This window comes from Sinocyclocheilus rhinocerous, unplaced genomic scaffold, assembly GCF_001515625.1.
Source record: "Sinocyclocheilus rhinocerous isolate Xijiao unplaced genomic scaffold, SAMN03320098_v1.1 scaffold387, whole genome shotgun sequence".
Taxonomy (NCBI): Eukaryota; Metazoa; Chordata; class Actinopteri; order Cypriniformes; family Cyprinidae; genus Sinocyclocheilus; species Sinocyclocheilus rhinocerous.
In genome coordinates, this window is record NW_015651557.1 from 893,445 (window position 1) to 916,382 (window position 22,938).

At 39.1% G+C, this 22,938-nt stretch overlaps 1 protein-coding gene across 1 annotated transcript in view; it reads right to left on the minus strand.

Moving 5' to 3' along the window:
* Positions 1 to 22,938, minus strand: part of LOC107713173 (glucocorticoid receptor-like) — a 126,969-nt gene that overhangs the window by 6,500 nt on the left and 97,531 nt on the right. The window contains exons 4-8 of the mRNA XM_016518606.1: positions 22,565 to 22,591; positions 15,059 to 15,175; positions 11,373 to 11,651; positions 7,940 to 8,084; positions 6,476 to 6,606 (exon numbers count right to left, since the gene is read on the minus strand). Of these exons, the coding sequence (XP_016374092.1) occupies positions 6,476 to 6,606; positions 7,940 to 8,084; positions 11,373 to 11,651; positions 15,059 to 15,175; positions 22,565 to 22,591 (699 nt within the window). The remainder of the gene's footprint in view (positions 1 to 6,475; positions 6,607 to 7,939; positions 8,085 to 11,372; positions 11,652 to 15,058; positions 15,176 to 22,564; positions 22,592 to 22,938) is intronic.

Below are 22,938 nucleotides of genomic sequence, written 5' to 3' on the forward strand. Positions count from 1 at the left end.
GGAACCAGAGATTCTTAGAGCATTCAGTGAATTATTCATGGGATGAAAAACACAAAAGAGCAAAATGCAAATGAAAAACTAAAATAATCAGGAGGAAATGAATGAAAAGAGCTCTTCTATAGAGAATGTGAAGCTACGTCACGCAGTGTTGCATGCTGGGACACCGCAGCCATTCAGGGAGGATCGTCCTCTGCTACAAATGCTGAAATTAATACAGATACCTGCTTATCTTTTGTTTTGTTTTTGCCTTAAGTTAAATATTCACATTCTTCATTGGATCGTTTGCAGGGAAGAGAAGCTATTTTATCGCTTCGCATGATAATTCGATTTTTTTCTCTTAAGTTTTGTAGAATTTCGTTTACTTTGATCTGATTAGTGTGAAAACAGTGTCGCCCGCTGGACACTCACTGCTGCTTCAGCTGTCATATGGTAGATTATCCAAATAAAGTGTTTGTTCACCAAGCTGACAGAAGTCGATCTGTTTTTTTGTTGGAAACGTTTTAATGATGAAGTATAATTGTTGTCATTGTAAATATACATTTTTCCATGGCCACGGAGGAGAATCAGAGATTGTGGGTCACATTCAGCAGACAGACACAAGCACTAAGACAGTGATGCTAAAAGACATGCAGATGAGGCCAGAATATTAACGCAACTTGTTTAATTACACATTAAGCGTTTTCCTCCCTTTAGGAAAGGAAAAAATCATAATGAAGAAAACGCTTATGCATTAAGACAGTATTTAAAGTTCATATTTTGAGTTCATCAGTTTTTCTGCAGATACGGAGGAGAAAGATTGTGGGTCACATTCAGCAGACAGACACAAGCACTAAGACAGTGATGCTAAAAGACATGCAGATGAGGCCAGAATATTAACGCAACTTGTTTAATTACACATTAAGCGTTTTCCTCCCTTTAGGAAAGGAAAAAATCATAATGAAGAAAACGCTTATGCATTAAGACAGTATTTAAAGTTCATATTTTGAGTTCATCAGTTTTTCTGCAGATATTATTAGTAAGGTGTGTACAGAATGTGGTCTCGGTACATTCTTTAAGCATTCTTTATATGAGATGAAAACGCTTAACGTGTAAATAAATGCGTTGTGTTCACACTTTGGGCTTATGTGCATATCTGCACGTAGTATATGCTTTACAATTTTGTCTTTATCACTGTCTTGGTACATTAAGCCACATGAAGGATTATTTGTGTTAAGCGTTTTAATGTCCCTGTTTAAGTTCTGCTAATTCACAAGCCGAGTGTGAGTCATACTCGTGAAGGTGATGTTAATTATTAAACCAAACAAAATCAAAACTTTCAAAAACACGCAGCCATATGATTCTTTTATTGAGTGACAGCCAGTGGGTTTAATCGGTGACATTATTAATAGATTTACTATCCGGCGTCTTCTTGTCATCTCCGCGACCTGCTTCCCTTGGGGTTTTTAGACATAGAAAAGGCAAAAAAATACACTGCATTGTCCAGTTTTCTCTCAGAACGATGATCGGAGTTACTTTTGCAATTCTCGATGCAGCATGAATGATATACAATGGTGACATTTTCCACAATCACGACAGAAAATCTAAATACTGCCCTGAACTCAACAGAGGAACAGCAGTGCGATCCTCACAGTATGGCGCATAAACAAAGCAGTTTCCCAGAACTCAATGTGGCGTGACGTCAGCTTCACATTCTCTATTCTTACATTGCACGTACATCTGCACTTTGTTGTTTATGATGAGAGAATTTGCGAGAGAGCTGAATTCAGTCAGCGATTTATTTATTTAAATTTATATTATTTATTTATGTATGATGTGAAATGTTTATTGCATACTGAGTCATTTACTAATTATCAACACTAAAGCTTTGAGTTTGAAACAATACAGCTCTAGCCACTAGAGAAAGCACGCGCTGTGGGTTACCATGGTGATGCATGTTGTGTTTACCTCAGACTGCGGAAAGCCAATTAAGTTTTCGTGTGCTTTTGTTTCTCCTGATAATTCAGGTTACTTTTAATCTGCCTACGTGTTCCGCACCTGGGACTTGTAACACTAGCCTAATAATCATCATCATATTGTCAAAGGCATCAGCCACAGGCGATATCTCTGACCATCATCGATACACAATACTTTTGCCGATTGGCAAACCCTAATAGAAACAGCATTTATTTGATATAAATACAAAACTTTTGTGACTTCATAAATGTCTTTTATGTCACTTAAGGCTGATTTATACTTCTCCGTAGCCTTTACGCCGTAGGCTATGCGTCAGTTTTCATTTATACTTCTGCGTTGTTGTCCGCGTCGACGTGCAGTACACATGCAAACCGCTAGTCTGCAGTGTCCACGGGCATGTTGCTGGTGTAACCATGGCAAAAGCTGAAGAAGAAGTGGCTCGTCGGAGAAGCATTATAGCCGTGACGGCGGCAAACAAATATCAAATCATTAAATCATTATTTAAAACTACAAAAAGGAGACAACAACGGAACAGGAGATGATGGCATTCTTTCAATCTGCACAAGGACTTGTACCACGGCAGATCAACATTGTTTGTTGCGGACAACTACTGATGTATAATGCTATGTAGTATAATAAATGATAAGACACTTGTTCTTTGCTTTGTTTTATTTTATATAAGAAGGTGTAACAGTAAAATATATTAAAGTGCACATAAACACACACAAAACTCAAGTACATATGGAGGGAGGGGTTCTAGCAGACTAATCACAGTGCTTGCGGTCCGCGTAGAATTGACGCGCTGTTAGATTTTTGGAGAGGTGCACGTCAGGCTATGGCGTAGGGTGTGCGTCTATGCGTAAGCTACGGCGTAAATTCGACACAGAAGTATAAATTGGGCTTTAAGATCAATTTTAATGCACCCCGACTGAATAAAAGTATTGATGCCATTTTTCATTTTTACTTACCTCAAACTTCTGAATAATAGTGTATCATGGTTTCCACAAAAATATTAAGCAGAAAAAGACTGTTTTTAATATATAAGAAATATTTTTCTCATGCACCAAATAAGCATACTAGTATAATTTCTGAAGGATCACGTGACACTGAAGACTGGAGTAATGGCTGATGAAAACTCAGCTTTGCATCACAGGAATAAATTGTATTTTAAAATACTACAATAGAAAACAGTTATTTTAAATTGTAATAATATTTTACAATGTTACTGTTTTAACCTAGCCTTTGCAGACATCTTTCAAAAACATTAAAAAAACCTTAATTCATAATTTAGGTTTTTTATTATTATTGTTGTTGTTTTTAATTTCTTCAAAAATGTAATTAAATCTCTTAAAGAATAAATTGAAAACTTTCTAATGCCTTCGTGTTGAGACACAACATAAAACCATTTCATGAAAACAGGTTATTAAAAAAAAAAAAAAGTCAACACCATCTGTGAGGGCCCCAGAGGCATGAGGCCGTGTGTGGGCACGCCGCCCCTGCGACAGTCTTGCCGGATCACATCCAAGTCAAAGGAAAGTATGCAAACCTGAAGTAAATGTGAATGTGTTCCGTAGCCTTTACGCCGTAGGCTATGCGTCAGTTTTCATTTATACTTCTGCGTTGTTGTCCGCGTCGACGTGCAGTACACATGCAAACCGCTAGTCTGCAGTGTCCACGGGCATGTTGCTGGTGTAACCATGGCAAAAGCTGAAGAAGAAGTGGCTCGTCGGAGAAGCATTATAGCCGTGACGTGGCAAATAAATATCAAATCATTAAATCATTATTTAAAACTACAAAAAGGAGACAACAACGGAACAGGAGATGATGGCATTCTTTCAATCTGCACAAGGACTTGTACCACGGCAGATCAACATTGTTTGTCGCGGACAACTACTGATGTATAATGCTATGTAGTATAATAAATGATAAGACACTTGTTCTTTGCTTTGTTTTATTTTATATAAGAAGGTGTAACAGTAAAATATATTAAAGTGCACATAAACACACACAAAACTCAAGTACATATGGAGGGAGGGGTTCTAGCAGACTAATCACAGTGCTTGCGGTCCGCGTAGAATTGACGCGCTGTTAGATTTTTGGAGAGGTGCACGTCAGGCTATGGCGTAGGGTGTGCGTCTATGCGTAAGCTACGGCGTAAATTCGACACAGAAGTATAAATTGGGCTTTAAGATCAATTTTAATGCACCCCGACTGAATAAAAGTATTGATGCCATTTTTCATTTTTACTTACCTCAAACTTCTGAATAATAGTGTATCATGGTTTCCACAAAAATATTAAGCAGAAAAAGACTGTTTTTAATATATAAGAAATATTTTTCTCATGCACCAAATAAGCATACTAGTATAATTTCTGAAGGATCACGTGACACTGAAGACTGGAGTAATGGCTGATGAAAACTCAGCTTTGCATCACAGGAATAAATTGTATTTTAAAATACTACAATAGAAAACAGTTATTTTAAATTGTAATAATATTTTACAATGTTACTGTTTTAACCTAGCCTTTGCAGACATCTTTCAAAAACATTAAAAAAACCTTAATTCATAATTTAGGTTTTTTATTATTATTGTTGTTGTTTTTAATTTCTTCAAAAATGTAATTAAATCTCTTAAAGAATAAATTGAAAACTTTCTAATGCCTTCGTGTTGAGACACAACATAAAACCATTTCATGAAAACAGGTTATTAAAAAAAAAAAAAAGTCAACACCATCTGTGAGGGCCCCAGAGGCATGAGGCCGTGTGTGGGCACGCCGCCCCTGCGACAGTCTTGCCGGATCACATCCAAGTCAAAGGAAAGTATGCAAACCTGAAGTAAATGTGAATGTGTTTCACGTAATGGCTGTTGGCCCTGAGGCGTTCAGATCAGTGGCGTATCAGCCAGGGATTTGAGGCCCAGGGATGCTGGATTTCAGCCCAGGCAAACACTTAAGGCTCGAATGAACCTATGCAAAGCGCCGCAGAGGTTGATAGTCTCGGTGCAATTATATCCTGATCTCTTATCAGATGAGACAGCAGGATTTCAACAGAGTGAGATCTGATGCGCAAATGCTGTGGCTTATTGGTAAGCATGCCCGTTTGTCAGACTGTTTACCAATTGTTTGCGTATTATACACTGCCAACTATGTTTAAAAATAGTACTGAAAGTGAAACAGACTGCAGGCATGCAAAGTATTCTTTCTACACTGTTGTCATATACTGTAACCTCACATGTGCATGTTCAGTTCAGCAAGTGGTGCCCGGTTATCATTTGGCCAGTCAGCACAGCACAGCTATCTATTAGGCAGTCATAGCGAGGTTTAACATTATTACAAGGACATAAAAGATCACAGTCTCTACGATTTGCTTGAAAAGTAGATCATGGACGTCTTCAAGATCGATCATTGCCTACTCCTACATAAAATAAGTCTCTGGGATGCAGAGCACTTGATAACAGTCAGATTCATAAGATGATGATGATGCAGGAACAAATGCCTGACCTCAAGACCCATTTTCATTGACAACATAGAAATGGTTTAGTAGTCGGCGCCGATAGCCTCGTGGGCAGCGAGCACCGTTGCGCTTCGGGCGTCCCGTGTTCGAGTCCCGGCTCGCGGACCTTTCCCGATCCCGTCCCCCCTCTATCTCTCCAACTTCGCTTCCTGTCTAACTACTGTCCTATCAAATAAAAGGCAAAAATGCCAAAAAGAAATCTTAAAAAGAAATGGTTTAGTAAAAGTAATTTCATTAAGAAGCAAAAAGTGCATCCTAAGGTTTCCTTTTTCTATTATTCTGGGATTTAAAGAAAAAATAAATAAAAGGGTTTTTATGAGTCAACCTGTTGGAACTCGATCTCTAGAGTTTATCCAAGGTAGATCACTAACAAACATCATAGTGAGTATACCAAAATATGCCAGTAAAGGATATACTATGTAAAGTCAGCATAGGGCAGTGGCCCCAAAAAGTATTTTGACTCAAAAGTCACATATTAAAAAAATAAGGAATGCTTAAGTGTCCCTCAAGGTCACACAGATGTCCAAGCAACGTAACAACAGGTGAAGTTCGTCACATATGAACATGTTCCACTAATGTCTGATAACAACAAAGTGTCCAAATACATTATTTGGTCACACTATATTTTAAAGGTCAAATTCTCACTATTAACTATACTTTTTGCCTCAATAAACTCCTAATCTGCTGTTTATTAACAGTATGGTGTTAAGGTTAGGTATGGGCTTGGATTAAGGAATCCAAAATATGGTCATGCAGAATAAGGCATTAATATGTGCTTTTTGCATTAGTACCTATACTAATAAACAGCCAATATGCATGTTGATAAGCAACTAGTTAATAGTGAGAATTGGTCCTTAACATAAAGTGTCACCATTATTTTTATTATTATTATTATTTTCATTTGGTGAAATGTTTGTGCAGTCTTCTTTAAAATACATGCTTTTTGAGGTCACTGTACATGCACACTTCCTGTATGCAACATGCTTATGAATTGTGCTGACTGCTGTTACCTGTGCTGAGGAGCAGGAGCACTTTCATGCAGAGATACTCGTCGTAGGACACCTGCAGCCTGACCAGCTCATTGGAGATCTTCAGCATCTGGTTACACTGGTCACTCATGTAGGGTAGTTTCATCCTCTCCCTATAACACACACAGAGAAACATTCTTATTCTGCAAGCATTTCACAGCACAAAAAAAATAGAGAGAGAGAGAAAGAGAGAAAACAGGCCATATATCATGGCCGACAGAAGAAACTTTTATCATCTGACAAAATTATTGTTGACATGGACATATAGCAACATGCCTACGAAATTATCCAGTTTTAACTGTATTTATTGACGATGAAAAAAAAAGTTTTTACATGATTTGCACAAGCAAACGTGCAACACAATGAATTATAGCTACCTATTTAATTACATTTATAAATGTAAATTTATAAAGGGACTTTGCCATGTCACGTTTTCCATTTTAGTTTAGCATTTATTGATGATGGATGATATATTGAAAGAAAAGAGTATGTGGTTGTAATTTGCAATTTCCAAACTGACAAATGCAAGGTCTATACTGCAGTCAAAATTCAAAAATGACTGAAAATTCATGTAGTATTTACATTTCCTAGTTGTGCATTAATTGTTCCATCATCCACAAGTGGTCATTTCTCACATAACACTGCATGTAATACATAATACCAAATAATACAAAACATCTGTAATTCATGAGACGGCAGAGAAGCCGCAACTTTTCCTTCAAAAATGGTGAAAATGCATTTTGGCCATTGTTTGGTATTCCTTAGGTATTTACAAAAGCAACACTGATTCATTTGTAATAGACTTACAATATTCCACCAAACAATGTATGCATAATTGAATTGCTTTTACAATGTACAGTTGTACAATATATTTGTAAATATTATACAAAATTTTAAATGTTGTTGTAACTTATATGCTATTTTAACAATGCAAATTGTAAATTCATGTTAAATATTATATAAAAATATTATAATAAATATAATATAAATACTGAATATTGAACTGAAATATAATCATATTAAATGAAATATATAATTATTAATTATTATAAATATACATTTGGATGTTATATATAATGCCTATAATATTCAATATAATGCATTCACTTATACTAAATATCTGGGGGTTTTCAGCCTTAAACATAAAGCCTTTTTTTGCATCTACTTTGCATCTAGTTTAAATGAACATTTTATAATGTTATCACACACCATGTAAATTAACATTAACACAATGTAAAATAAAAGACGATACACCAACAGACCAGACTAATCCAGCAAATGTTTTCCATTTTTTGAATAGGAGACTTTGGGTTTTGAATTAATGCCCATTTGACTGCCTTTTAGTTTACGCAACATTTTACTACGACTAGACACAAGCTTAAAAACCACATAATCTGTCACCGAAAGCCAAAACATTCCAATTGTGGGTAGTAAAGGTGGACTCACTCATTGATGACGAGGTCTGGAGCGAAACACAGCATGCCTCCGTTACACTGCTGGTAGGATCTCCAGCCCAAGCCAAAGGACATGAGGAAGAGCCAGGAGCACTGCAGGAGCGTCATCTGGTCATCCAGGTGCAGGTTTCTGAAGCCTTAATGTGACAAACATTAACACTTAAACACCATCTCAAGAGTCCTACAAAAGCATCATAGTTCAAAATATGAAGAACAATCTTTGCTAAAACAAAGCAATGCAAAGAATCATTGAAGAACCATAATTTTGTCTCTAACGACTTTGTTCATAAAACTGGAGCGGAACAAATTTGTGTAAATCCTTCATGAAACCACTGTTACATAAAATGTCAGATTCAATTGAATGAATTAATTCATCATTAGGATCAGATATAGAGAGTGTTCACTAACTTTTGACTTTCACATGCCATGTTTTCAAATCTCTGAAAGTAATTACTTGTGTTGTCAGAATGCTAAAATGGCTACAGTATAATGTTGTCTTTTTAAAGAGGATGTACAGCTCACAGAAATGAGTTTGCTCAAGCGTGTGGCTCTTACGTAATCCTCTTCCAAAAGAATTGTGCCCAGTAGGCCTATGACACACAACCAGGGCAGAGAAGAGAAAAAAAGTTAGAAAATTTTGAAAATCATGTGCTTCTTTTCTCACGCCATTGGCCGGTGATGTCCACAGTGTGGGTCCTAAGCTTCTAGTAGCCCATTCACTTATACAAAACAAAACACACAATGGTTTCGAAAACTATCCCACTTTCAACTGCCATGCTGGGCTTCAGATCTGTGCAGTCATAGGCAGGTGAGCAAAGCAGCTCATTTCCTTTTCTCTGGCACTTAATTCAGTTCAAATCTATGGAGTAGGGGTGGGCGATATGACCATCTTATTTCATGGTAATAGAAATTTTATTTCACAAAAACATATCTTGATATAGATATTATTTGATTTTTGTTACTAAAAATAAGAACAAAGAAGCCAATTACAAACACAATAGAACAAAATACAAATTAAATAAAAGTTTTTCAGCCACAGTAAGTTTATTTAATGTAGTAAGAAATAGGCTACTACAGAAATTGAATAATCAAGTTTATAACTAAACACTGCCTAGTTTTCACTGCATTAATCAAATATGAATTGATTCTTATTAAAGATGAAAAAGTGATTCAGTCAAAAGCAGTGAGTGATTTTCTCTTTGCCTTTTGTTGTTTGAATAACATTAATGTCACAGACAGCAGCAGGTAAATTAGACTGCTGTCCCTTTAAGACCGACTGAAAGTGTTTTATTTCAACCGCAGAACACACCATTTTTCAAGTTTAACTCCACCAAAGTTAATTTATTCTCCTGTCTGATTTGTGGTTAAGGCTAGAAGGGATACAGCTGCAGCTACTGGGCATGCGCATTTACATATTTTCCTAGCCGACAATATAACGTGAAACCTATGAAAATGGTTTAAAAAGGCACATGGCGCCATAGTTTCATCACTTTAGAGTGCCGCAGTGACCGTCTTTTTGCAGTAAAGGACCTGTCATAGTTTAATGAGTGGGAAGATGACATGAAGCGACGCGAAGTTAGCTGCATTGAAAACAGATGAGCGCACATGTGCATATACAGCTCCCGATCGGGGCAAAGTTCACGGGATTTTGTCCACAGAATAATAAGAGCACACGTTTAACATATCATTTTATTGTTTCACACTCAGTATTTTAACTTAAGCGCTGCAAGCCATGTATACAGCGCCGGACATGACTGGTTTTCTGGTACGTAAAACAAGTACTTTAAAGGAATTCCTTAGCTTATTGCCGTTACTGTGGCAGCCAACGACAGCACATCTTAACCCTCCGCACATATTTATATTTAGTTATATTGAAAAAGTTTCAATTCAGTCAATCTTTTTTTTACCCCGTTTTAACATGGATTTCTATGGAGACTAGCCGTAGATGTCGGGGCAAGATGGCGGATAGCAGTGGCGGCACATAATATCCGCGTTCTGATTGGTCAGATCGCCTGTCAATCAAGCTCTTTGCGAATGGTCAATTGTGCTTAATAGCTATTTATTATCTAGCACATCGCACTCTTTATCTTCTCATTCGTGCATGTTTCTTTATCACTCTTAGGTGCATATAACTTTTAAGTAGTTCTGTGCTATGAAGATATATTTACATACTGCAAAATCTCTAACGATTGACAACTTATACCGTGGTAATGATATATACAGTCATGCCGCCCAGCCCTGCTATGGAGGGATTTTTTTCCCATCCCCTGGCCAGACATTATGTCAGCCTGCCCTCAGATGCTTATTAGATCTCTAGCACAACTGATTCCTTCTACATCTTTTCAGTCTCTCTCTGCTGACAAACAAGTGATTGGCACACTTGACCCTATAAGTACACATTTAAGATACCTACATATCTCCACATGACCTTTTAGCAACGAAAAGTACAATTTCAAGAGGGAGAAAAGGGGAATGCAATAAAGGAATACAAAAACAAAAAAAGACAGAAAAAAGTCGCCTTTATACAAAACGGATTGTTTCAAAGCAGCTTTACAGGGACAAATGGGAAAATAATTATTCAAAACAAAACAAAAAACTGATTGTTTCAAATCAGCTATACAGGGATATATAGGAAAATAATTATTTAAAAAATAATAATAAAAAAAAAAAACTTTACAAAGTGTCCTAACTACATGTGACACGACAAAATTGCAGCGACAAACAGTTTGCCTGTCCACACCAGACGCGACGCGACAGAATCAATCAAATATCACAGCCAATCTAAAACGTGTGTGGGCGGCCTCTCTCTGGAAGCGCACTGCACTTGCAACAAAATGGACAAGTTTATGATCTAATTCATAAATATTAAAGGTGACATATCATGAAAATCTGACTTTTCCAGGTTTTAAGTGATATAATCAGGTCCCTGGTGCATCTACCAACCAAGGAAATGTGAGAAAGATTAACCCAGTAACTTTGTTTTGGTAAGCCCTTTTCTGCAAGCGTCTGAGAAAACGAGCGCGTCTGATTTCGCTCACTTGGTGACGTGGCAAAAGGATCTCATTATAATATTACCGCCCCTTAATCTGTAAATGGAATACACTTGTTGGTTCGCATTGAGTTCACAGTTTTAACATATCTTTGCTTTAATTTATTTTCAAGATCTGAGGTAAACAATCTATTGTTGCTTTCAGTATGGCTATAAGGTCACACAAAATGACATTCAAACTCACATTAGACTGACTCACGTTTAACTTTGAATAAAGCATATAATCATCTGAGATTATCTACTGTCGTTCAGTTTGTATATTGTTCCAGTCGGTTAAGACACGGTGTTACAGGGATAAATTGGAAAATAATGATTCAAAACAAAACAAATGGTCGTGTAATGATTAACTGTATATCAGCTAATATTGAGGACTCACCGGGAAGAGCTTTGGCCCACTTGACGGCAGAGACGACCTGGCGGCCTCCTAGACGGTTAAGCGTCGTCATGAGGCGGGTGGAGGTGTCTGGGATGGTGCTGTCGTAGCCCGCGTAAATGATCTCAGGCTCAATGGCTTTGAGCAGGGACAGCATGGTGGGCACCAGCTGGGGCATGGCTTTGGGCACCAGCGAACACATGCGCTCATCAGGCAGAGCCGGGGCCTGCTCACTTGAGGACGAATGACCCCGCAATCGCATCAGTTTCTTGTTTTTCCGAGCTAAGATGAAGGGGAGAAATTTGATTATTTATAATTCAATGAACAGTAATTTCATCTGAATCTTGAAAACTAGGCATATCGGTGAATAGTTACTTAATTCTTGCATGACTAAATCTGTGACTATATACACTTTTATCTTTTGAATCTTGATACAATCTTTGGGAAATTAATCCTCATCGCTTCTGTTGCTGCACAGATTTAGTGAGAAGGATGTCAACGATGAATAGAAAGGAAATCTGTTGAAAGTCTAGTTTAAAGCATATCTGCCAAGTTGTGAGAAATATAATCTTTGTATTCATGTTAGTTTCAACCATTGTTGAAAAATGCTTGCATCTTCAAAAAAGCAAAAATGGCAAGAGTTGAAACTTTCAAGAAGCATTTTCAAAATTTCAAATCAGCTTGTCAGGATTCGTCCAATAAACGCAGGAAGCATGATTTGCAAAAGTTCAATTCTTTATAGGTTTCCCATTTTTTTAAAACATACACTTGGGCCATACATAGAGAAAATAAAGAAAACTGCACAAATAAACGAAAGAAAAATTGGAGTTCCAGAGCTCAGATATTAACAGTTGGGATCCCTCTCCCAAAAAAAAGAACTCCCTTAACAAACAAAACCCAGCCCTTATATTACCGGGACCGTGCCATTAACAAATGACAAAGGGGTCACCCACACACAAATACACTCCAATGACTTAACTACCTAAATCAGATGAATTCACATCGCATTTAGAACATCATAAATAAAATTAATAACCATAATTCATATTCACTTAAACACTTTAACAAATCATCTAAATAAAAAACAACATTATTTGTCTCTGCTCGTTGTTACACCTTCTATTCACCAGCGTGCACTCCAGTGACTAGAAAATAATTAGGAGCTACCTGTCCTCCTTTAGCACGCATAAAGAAGACAACAAAAGCTACCTAACTTAGAGCATCCATATTTAGACGAATAAACAAAACATACAAAAATAAATACACATTTACAAAAGAAGGAAAAACAAGGGAAAAACACCTCAAGACCAATACATAAATAAACAATTAACAAACATTTAAATCAAATACATTTATGTGTGGCCTCGGTCATCACGCAGCTTTACTAGAAAGCTGTACTATCTTCATGCTTTAACATTGTGCAGTTTTAGGGAAAGGCAATATGACAAAGTTGATGATATAGATGATCCACTGGTTGATTTAGCTATTTTGTATTTATTTATTATGTAGCATACACATCAGTGCCACTTTTAGTGACTAGGACTGCATGAAACTACTGACAATTGCAAAGAGAAGCGGAGAGAAGGTTTGAAATTATGGCAGTAACGTTGAGAGTTATATATATATAAAAAAAGCCTGTGAGATTTTTATAAGTGCATGCTAAATGATGAATATTTGCAGAGTCTGGGGCACATGTGCGAGTTGTCAGATGAACTTAAAATACGGTTTGTTGCAAGTCAGTGTAAGCAGATCTCAAAAAGTATTTATGTACATCCAGTTGGTTTTTCTATGCTAGGTGAGTTTAGCAAGTGATTTGAAATCTGATTTATGGTTAACTCTTTACAAATTAAGTAATTTATGAGACAATCTTGAGGTATGTAAAATATGTTTTTGATTGCATCACATTGTACACATAAGCACACATTGAATACATTTTTTTTTTTAAAGTTGCAGTACAGATGATTTATTGGTAAAAAAAAAAAAAAACTGTTACTTTGCCTTATAATTATCTATATTTGAGCGGTTGAAGCTTCACAAAATTAATTTTTGCATTGTTACATCACATCTGTAAATAAAGAGAAGGTCTCTGGGTGGGAAGGGAGTTATTATTTCTGACAGCTTGTAGCCATAACTAATAAGCTAAATCAGTAATGGATTATTCAAAATTGCAACCATCTGAGCGGAGTTGTTAAAAGAAATAGAGATAAGAGTTTACTTTTTTGGACTGTTTTTCAACAGCTCAGATGATTTAAAGGATTTAAAGATGGCCCAGAGATAGTTTTTTTTGCTCAACAGATGAGATATCTGGCGAACGTTGTCAAATGTCAGCAGTGCCTAACAATGTTCCTTTGCAAGTAACCTGCATTTATACGCCTCACCCGCTAAAGGACCAACTATTCTGTACGGCACCTTTTTATTATAATAAGACGATATTGTTATGGTTATGTTCTGTTTCTTGAACTTTTATTTTGTACCACGTTGTTCCTGTTTTATTGTTCCTTGTTCCCACTTCTTTTTGGTTACCATATTTACTCATTAGTTTATTTATTTAGTCACACCTGTGCCTTGTTTTACCCAGGGCCCTATGATTTCCTTAATGCGGAAAACGCGGAGAAACATTAAAATTACTTTACAGGAATAGCTTATTGCCGTTACTGTGGCAGCCAACAACAGCACAGCTTAACCCTGCGCACATTTTTATATTTAGTTAAATTGGATAAGTTTCAATTCAGTCGATCTTTTTTACCCCGTTTTAACATGGATTTCTATGGAGACTGGAGCACAAGAGCACCCAAACGGAAGTTAGAATCCATCATGGCGCCACTCATCGGTTACTCAGGAAAAAGGTGGATATTAAAGGCAATGCTTTCCAGTGAAGTAACATCCATAGGATAAGAACTGCTTTCTAGTCATTTACAGTGAATTCAAGCAAGTACTAAGTAGGGTTGCTATTACGTCCTCAATATGATTATGACTGTCAAATGATCATGAGGCAGAAATTTGAGCATGCCATGTATAAGGTATATTCCCGCTCAGACTGATTTCTTAAATAAAGGAATATTCCAGTGTCCTTTCTTGTATGAATCTTTTGAATTTCAGCACAGATACTGTACAAATGGAGCTTACAGAGACATGTATGCCATGAGTTTTGATGGGTGAATGCCTCTTGAAGGTTTTCTCTCGTAAAATCACTCCGCTGTTCTGCTGATTGAGAGCTTACCATCAAACCCAATGTCATTCTGTCCCACTTTTTAAATTTTCTGCCATAAATGTTTCTATGGCAACTAAAAGCCTCTCTGATAGATCCCTAGATTTAGTTTGCAGCTACTGCATCAAGGTCTTTTTTTCCCCCGTTTGGTGCTTCACGCAAATAAATCATCCACAATCGGGTGAGACAATTGTAAAGCCTTCCACAGAGATGGACAAATTCTGTCCAATAACTGTGAAGTACATCAGCATGCTGTCATTGAGGCACTGCTGCAGGTTCTTAAAGCTTTTGGGCATTTTATACCTTCCTTCATCTTTTGTGCATGAAGGAAAAATCTGCACAAACATTATTTTTGGAAAGTCGAATTCCTCTCGATTGTCATTCTTAATTGCTCACTGGTTTGCGACCCTGTGCAGTGGCATATAAAGGTCATATAAATCACTCAAGTAAACCGCCCGTCAATCTATCTGAGCATCCTCACCTTCCAAGTTCATGCCGGCCTGAAGACACTTGCGAAAGCGGCATGCTGGGCAGTTTTTCCGTCTTATCTTGTCGATGATGCAATCGTTCCTTCCTGCGCAGAGATAGTTGTGCTGCCCTGGAAGAAATACAGGTATTACTCACAGCTTCATGGTCAAACATTTTAAAGGATTTAAACTTACAATAAATAAGCACCTCTGATGTTTTGGGGTACAGCATCACACCCCCAAAAACCCAGACAGAGATGAAATTACAGCGGTAAAGTAACAACTAAATCCATATACTACTGTGTTAGTAGACTGCAGGGCTGCCCTCGACTAAAGATTTTTCTGGTCGACTAGTAGTCGTTTCATTTGAAGCATTAGTCGACTAATCACACGTTTATCAATAAACTATTTAAACCATAATAATGCGCCTTTAATTGACTACATTGCCTAATAAGTGCTCAAGCACACGCATAAAGCTTGCCACAGCACACCGGCAGAAGTAATGTTTATGAATGTGTCAGGGAAAAACAGTAAGGAGGCTACATTAAAGGGGTCATATGATGCTGCTAAAAAGAACATCATTTTGTGTGTTTGGTGTAATGAAATGTGTTTATGTGGTTTAAGGTTCAAAAAACACATTATTTTCCACATACTGTACATAATTGTTTCTCCTCTATGCCCTGCCACTGGAACTTAACCACTGATCTCTAGTCGTGTCCTCTTTTGGAAGGCCAAACAAAGTAGTTTCGCTTTCACAACGAAAAAGCGTCACACACCGCGGCCTTGAGTGAGTGGAGGCCGGAGGCCTGGAGTGAGCCGCTGTCTTGAGTATGCGGAGGCCGGCTTGAGTGAGCAGAGGCGGGGGGGCTTGAGAACGGCGCAGTCGGCGAATTCGACGAAGGAGCGTCCGGCGGCAACCACATGTGACGACCCCAGGCTGGACTCCGCCTCGTCCACAGTGAAAGCCGATCTGGCGATCGACAGCACGAAGTTGATGTATTTCCTCAGCGACCAGCACGGATCAGCTCCAGGCATGACGAAGCGGATATCGTCCTCTTTTGGAAGGCCAAACAAAGTAGCTTCGCTTTCACAACGAAACACAGCGACTTCACGACATGGCAGCGGAGGCAACAACAATACTTCAGCGAGAATAAAAGTTACGCCTTCTTTCTTTGCGTGAACATTTGGGCGGCGTTATGCAAATCTTCCCACATTGTGACGTAGACATGTGGGGGCGTGTCAGAACGAGCCGTTTTAGGTAGGCGTGGTTGACTCTTAACTTTTATAAAGAATATCTCTTTGGATTTGAGACTTTAGTCTTTGCAACTTTACAGATCTTATTTATGCACCAAGAGCTAGTAACACTCCAAAGAGAAAGGAAAAATTGAAACCTCATCATATGACCACTTTAACATTTTAATAATTCACTGATAAACTAGCGATTTTTTGTTTTCAGTTTAAGAGATGAAGTCGGCGACACTGACTTATCATCTCCGCAGTAGTGATGTGCCTGTATGCATGTTTCATAGGGATTTCATAATCTGAGAACATTTGTTTTCCATTTGAATTGGTTTATTTGAAAGTAGACATTTCACTCTCTACAGATATATATTTTTATGTCTGTAAGGCAAGCATACACAGAGTTTCAGAGTTTCGCGCTCAAGTTCACAGAGGTCGAGACGCCAGAAAGCGTATCCTGTTTGCTTTCATTATTTTACAAAAGTGCCATGTTTTGTTGTTATTGTGAGTGCACACAAATAAACGTACAGTCTTTACAGATTTGATTAGTATTACGTACAGTATTACTCTTATCTGTATGAGCAATACTGAGGGAGTATTTTAAGAGCAAGTGACCGCACCGGCGCCTCCACCACACGCCACACAAACACTTGAATAACGCACATTTTTCAAGATTAACATCAGATTGAGCAGCCATGTAAAGCTGCTGCTACTAACATATTTCAGATGATAAGTCATATTTGAAATCGATGAATGATAGGCGAGTGTTTGGATGTCCTGCCCGATGTACTACCACATAGACCAGCCGCTAACGATCTGCGTGACTTCACCAATGTGGATTTTTATTTATTTATTTTTTTTCTGTGACTAAGCGACTAATAAAATTTTGGTCGACCAAGCCTCTTCTGGTCGACTAATGGTTAGTCGACTATTAGGGGGCAGCCCTAGTAGACTGTATTATCACCAAGAGTCAGGCAATGTAACATACTGATTTAGGTTACCAATGTTTTAAAGGCAAAAGGTAAATATAAAACTAACTAAAGCTGGCTTGAGCCTGATATGATGGTCTTTCCAAAGTAGTAAGTCTTGCATCACATCTCTTTAAAATTCAATGTTGACAATAGAATAATCAAATATGAATATGTAACAGTATGGAAATTGAAACCTGATTAATAAAAAACTTGTTTTAATTATTTCAAAGCTGAATTTTTAGCATCAAATAATTTTGGATCAAATAAATGCAGGCTTGGTAAAGAGCAGAAGATAATTATTTAAAATAACATTTAAAAACTTACTGTAAAAAAAAAAATATATATAATAATCGCATCTTTATTCATTCCTAGTCGAGAGAATCCAAAACTTCAGAAAGCTTTGAAAAAGCCCTTCCAAGCCAGAAATGTTTGGAATTAGTACAGAATGATAAGCCAAAACAGATGAATAATCAAATGCCACCTCAACCAGTCCTGTAAGGCTGGGATGTCCAGATTATAAAACCTGGTAAATGTGGACGGCGAGGCCCAGCTGGCCGCCGCACAAATCTCTGCAATGGACACACCGCTAGACCAAGCCTCTAGTTGAGTGAGCTCTTACTCCCATGGGGCATTGTAGGCCCAAAGAAGAGTACGCTAACGCAAAGCATCAATTATCCATTTGGAAAGTCTCTGCTTCGTGACCGGAGACCCGTTGGTGCAGCCACCGAAGCAAACAAAGAGCTGTTCCGTCTGAGTTCCTGCTCCTGCTGAGTCGAGAACTGTTCCCAGGAACGATATCCATTGGCTGGGGGACAGCACACTCTTGGCAAAATTGACCCTGAGTCCCAGGCATTCTAAGTGGCTGAGGAGCAAGGATCTGTGAGATAGTAGCTCGTCCTCCGACTGGGCCAGAATGAGCCAGTCGTCGAGGTAATTCAGAATGCGGATTCCCATCAACGGGGAAAGAGTAAACTTCGTAAAAGTGCAAGGAGCTAGGGACAGTCAAAAGGGAAGGACCGTGTATTGATAAGCCACTACCTCAAGGGCGAATCTCAAGAATCGTCTGTGGTGGGGGGCTATCTGTCTGAGTTAGAGGACGTGTCTTAGGCCGCCATCCTTTTTGGGGATGAGGAATTATCAGCTGTAGAAGCCTGACTCGCTCTAAACCGGGGGAACCGTTTCTACTGCTCCTTTCGCCAGCAAATTCATCAGGACATGTGCATCCTTGCTCTGAACCGAGGTGGAAACCACGCTGCTGAAATGCGGGGGTTTTTGAGCGAATTGAAATGTATAACCTTGGTTTATTATCCCAAAAACCCAGTCTGACACTCCAGGGATGGCTTGCCAGGCCTCTGCCCGTGTGGCGAGGGGTTGGATTGGTTAGAGCGACAGGCCGTCGGCACCCTGAACTGAACGGGGTGCTTGGAGGCACGACAGAGGCTGCCTGGTGGGGGGGGCCCTTCCTCTTTCTGTCCCGCAGATCAGGAAGACGCCTGAGGTGCCGGGTTCAGCACTATCTTGGGCCGGGGTCCCTGGCGCTTAGGGAATGGATAGCGTCTGGCCGAGCAGGAGCGATGACGGGGCTCAGGCTTAGAAGCTGATTGAGCAGCTGGAGGTGCAGGCTTCGCGGGCTGCTGAGTCGGCGCCATCTTGGGGCGACTGGAAGCAGTTGCAGAACTGGAGCGCTTTGACAAGAAGTGTCGCATTGCCTTCTGTGCGGCGTTGAAGCGTTCAGCGAAACCCTTAACCGCAGGTCCAAACAGGCCGGTGGGGGAGACCAGGGAGTCGAGGAAGGGGAATTAATCCGCATCTTTGATTTCCGTAAGGGTCAACCATATGTGGCGCTTGAGCACCACTAGACTGGCCATGGACCTGCCAATTGCCTGAGCCGTCATCTTGGTGGCGTGTAAAGCCAGGTGCGTCGTGCTGCACAGCTCTTTAAAAGCTGCGGGGTCTGAGCTGGACTCGTCCATGCAGCGGAGGAGTTTGGCCTGAAAGACCTGGAGGACTGCCATGGAGTGAAGCGCCAAGACCGCTTGTCCAGCTAACAAATAGGCTCGTCCAGCAAGAGCTGAAGTCATCCAACATGGCTTGGACGGGTGGGCGGCCTTTGCTTTCCAACCGATGTCCGTGGGCAGGCAAAAATGCACGGCCACTGACTCATCCAGGGGAGGCAGTCTGTTGTACCCTTTTTCTTTGGTGCCGTCGACCGATGTGAGGGCGGACGAAGAAGAGGCACATAGGTGGGCCGAGTAGGGGGCGCGCCAAGATCTGGTGATCTCGTCATGGACCTCTTGGAAGAATGGTGAAGCCCGCTGATGAGGGGCCTGACGGCGCCCTGGCAAGAACCATTCATCCAGGCAGCTGCGGGTGGGTTCCTCAGGAGGAGACCACTCCAAACCAAGCTCCTCCACAGCTTTAGACAGGACGCAGAACAGTTCGGCATCCATGCCTGTGCTGGTTGCGCTGGGCTGTGCAGACGGCAGGGGGGTGGGGTCATGAGACGATAAATAGAAACCTCTCTATGAGAGAGTGTGGCACGCGGGGACTCAGCCGGCGTGGGCTAACTTGTCTCTGAGCGCCGAGTTCCTCTGGCCCGCTGCTTTTTCCTCACAGGTTTCTGGGAGGAAGGAAGCGGGAGGGCGCGAGGGGCAGAGTCGCTTTCTGAAAAGAAAGCTAACCGCGAGCGCAGAGAGGCAAGACTCATATCCTCGCAATGAGGACATTCAGTCTCAGTGAGCGCAGTTTCAGCGTGGGCGGCGCCCAAGCATGAAACACTCACACCATGTTTACCAGCGGCGTGCAGAGGAGCCCTGCATGAGTGACAATAAAAGCACGGCATTTGTAACGCCAAGAAAATTTGCTCTTAGAAATTTGCTATAATAGAGAAATCGCCGGATGGCGGCAGGGGACTGGAAGACTGTAGATGCTGAAGGCAGCTGAGGAGCAGCGAAGTCAGCCGAGCAGGAAGGGGTCTTGATCCGCTGCGAGGCTTGTTCACGGCGAAGGCTTCGAGTCTCGTAGAGCGAAAATCTTGCAGTCGTCGCTGAAGGAGAAGAAATCTGAGGATCCTATGGCGAAATGCCCGCTTATATAGCCAGATGGCCCCGCCCATTCTGGCGGGCTCTGGCAGGCTTCGTCGACATAGGCCATTGGTTAGTTTTTAATTCACTGCACGAACCAATGGCCGTGCAGTTACACTGCATTATTGAAAAGGCTTCAGTCATCGGAGAAAAAGGAGTTTTCCCATAGCGTCTTAAGCAAGACGCAGTACGAGTGAAGTATCAATAGGGAACTAATGTTCCCAGAAGCAAAAACTGATAGTGTGGAACTGCATTCAGGTAATGACAATTGCATTTACATCAAACTTACACAGAGAAGCTGGAGAAAACTTCAGATAATATATCTTCAATTAAATTTATTTTCATTTTTTAACCATAAACCTCACTATAATTTGTTAGATTTATGTTTAAAGTAATCTGTTGCTCTGGCTATTACCACCTTGAAATATCAGAAAATTCACTTGCAGTGAGAACAGCGTGATCTCATACTTCATATGAGAATACTGTCAATCAGCTACTTCCTGTCTGATGCTGCTTTGACAGTGTCCTGTAATTGGATTATACTTCAACTAACCTGAATTTGTTTTACTTTACATTCATCGCTAACATAGCTGGCTCCCTTACAAACAGAGCTTTGAAATCCATTTCTGTCTGCCTTTTAACTAAATAGATTTTTCTGTGCTGAAGCGAAGTCGAGGAAAAGTTCACAAAAGACAATTTTTTCTTGTCTTCATCCCGCAGACCACCACTCCAAGCCATTTCTTTTCATTAAAGGGGTCATATGATGCTTTTTTAAAGATCATTATTTTGTGTATTTGGTGTAACAGAATATGTTGACATGCTTTAATGTTCAAAAAACACATTATTTTTCAAATACTGTACATTATTGTAGGTCCTATATGTCCCGCCTCTCTCAAACGCTTAATTTTCTACAAAGTCCCTCCTTCCGACAAACGCAGTCTGCTCTGATTGGCCAGCTAACCCAGTGCATTGTGATTGAAGGAAAACTTGAAATCGCATCATATGACCCCTTTAAATGTTCAAATATAACAATAATGTCATGCTCAGACATGTTTAGCTGGCTTGAAGCACTCTGACTCATGTGTCTTCCCATTAGTCATGGTAAAGACACGTCAACAAAACCCATCAATACCAATGCAGTCATACAGCAACTCAGAGGGACTAACTGTGGCGCAAGCAAAATCAAGCAAAGTGCAACTATGATGATTATCAGAACGCAAACTAGTAGTGACTAATAACTAATGCAGTTAACATGCTTGTGGAGAGGGTCAGAAATTAACTTTGGATGAAAAATGACACCGTAAGTGACAAAAATATCCTACAAATATATAAATGATTGGAAACACTTTAGCTTAGGGACCAGTTCTCACTATTAACTAGTTGTTTTTAGTATGTATATTACTAGTATATTGGCTGTTTAATAGTACTTATAAAGCACATATTAATGTCTTATTCTGCATGACCATATTTAAGATCCCTTAATCCACCCCATACCTAAACTTAACTACTACCTTACTATTAATAAGCAGCAAATTAGAAGTGTATTGACGCAAAAGTCATAGTTATTAGTTAGTTAATAGTGAGAATTGGTCCCCAAACTAAAGTGACCAAAATATTTACTAATTCAGAGGAAAGTACTGTTGCGATTTGTTTTATATGGTGATTTAAAAAAATCAGCTCTGAAAAAGACATAAGGTTAAGTTATAGGCTATTGCTATAATCTAATACATGGACCTGTCAATTATTTCACATTTTAGCAGTGTTTATTGTGTTATGATATGTTGTGCATTATTTTCAGCTACTTCAATTTGATGCTGAATCGGTTTTTATCAATAATTGCCATAATTTATCATACATGTAATATATTATTATTAAAAAATATACTGATTTTATATAGTTTTAACTGATAGAAATATATATTTTATTTAAAAAGAAATTAAAAAAATCATATAAATTAAAAATTTTAAAGAAATTTCATGCCCTAATAAAGGTACCGTAAATGCCCTTGAAAATCAAGACCAGCTGGCAATACTGCCCCTCAAGAAAATTAGTTAATTTCTGACAGTGTTTGTGGGTAATTTCTTTTTCCTGCTCCGATGATTGAACTTCATTGAATCTGTGTTACTGCTATGAATTATTACTAAAGACAAAATGCATTTTAACACAGGTGCATTGTGGGGCGAATGAAACTGGAAGCAAAAGCATTATTGAAGGTGAATTTATTTACCATCTGTGTTTTGTCGTGCCCTCCATCCTTCACCATTGCCAGAGCAACCGAAGAAATCAGGGAAGAAAAACAAAAATAACAGATATAAATGTTTCAAGTGCTGAAAACACAGCTCAGTTCATGCTGACACAAAATGTGAAGCTGGTTAGCAGAAGCTATTCATTTCATTCGTTTGGTTGCAACTATGAATTTTAAAATATAAAAAGTCCTTGATAACACTTTAATTTAGGGGCTAATTCTCACTATTAACAAGTTGCTTATTAGCATGCATATCACTAGCATATTGGCTGTTAATTAGTACTTATAAAGAATACATTAATGCCTTATTTTGCATAACCATATTATAGATTCCTTAATCCAACCACACACCTGAA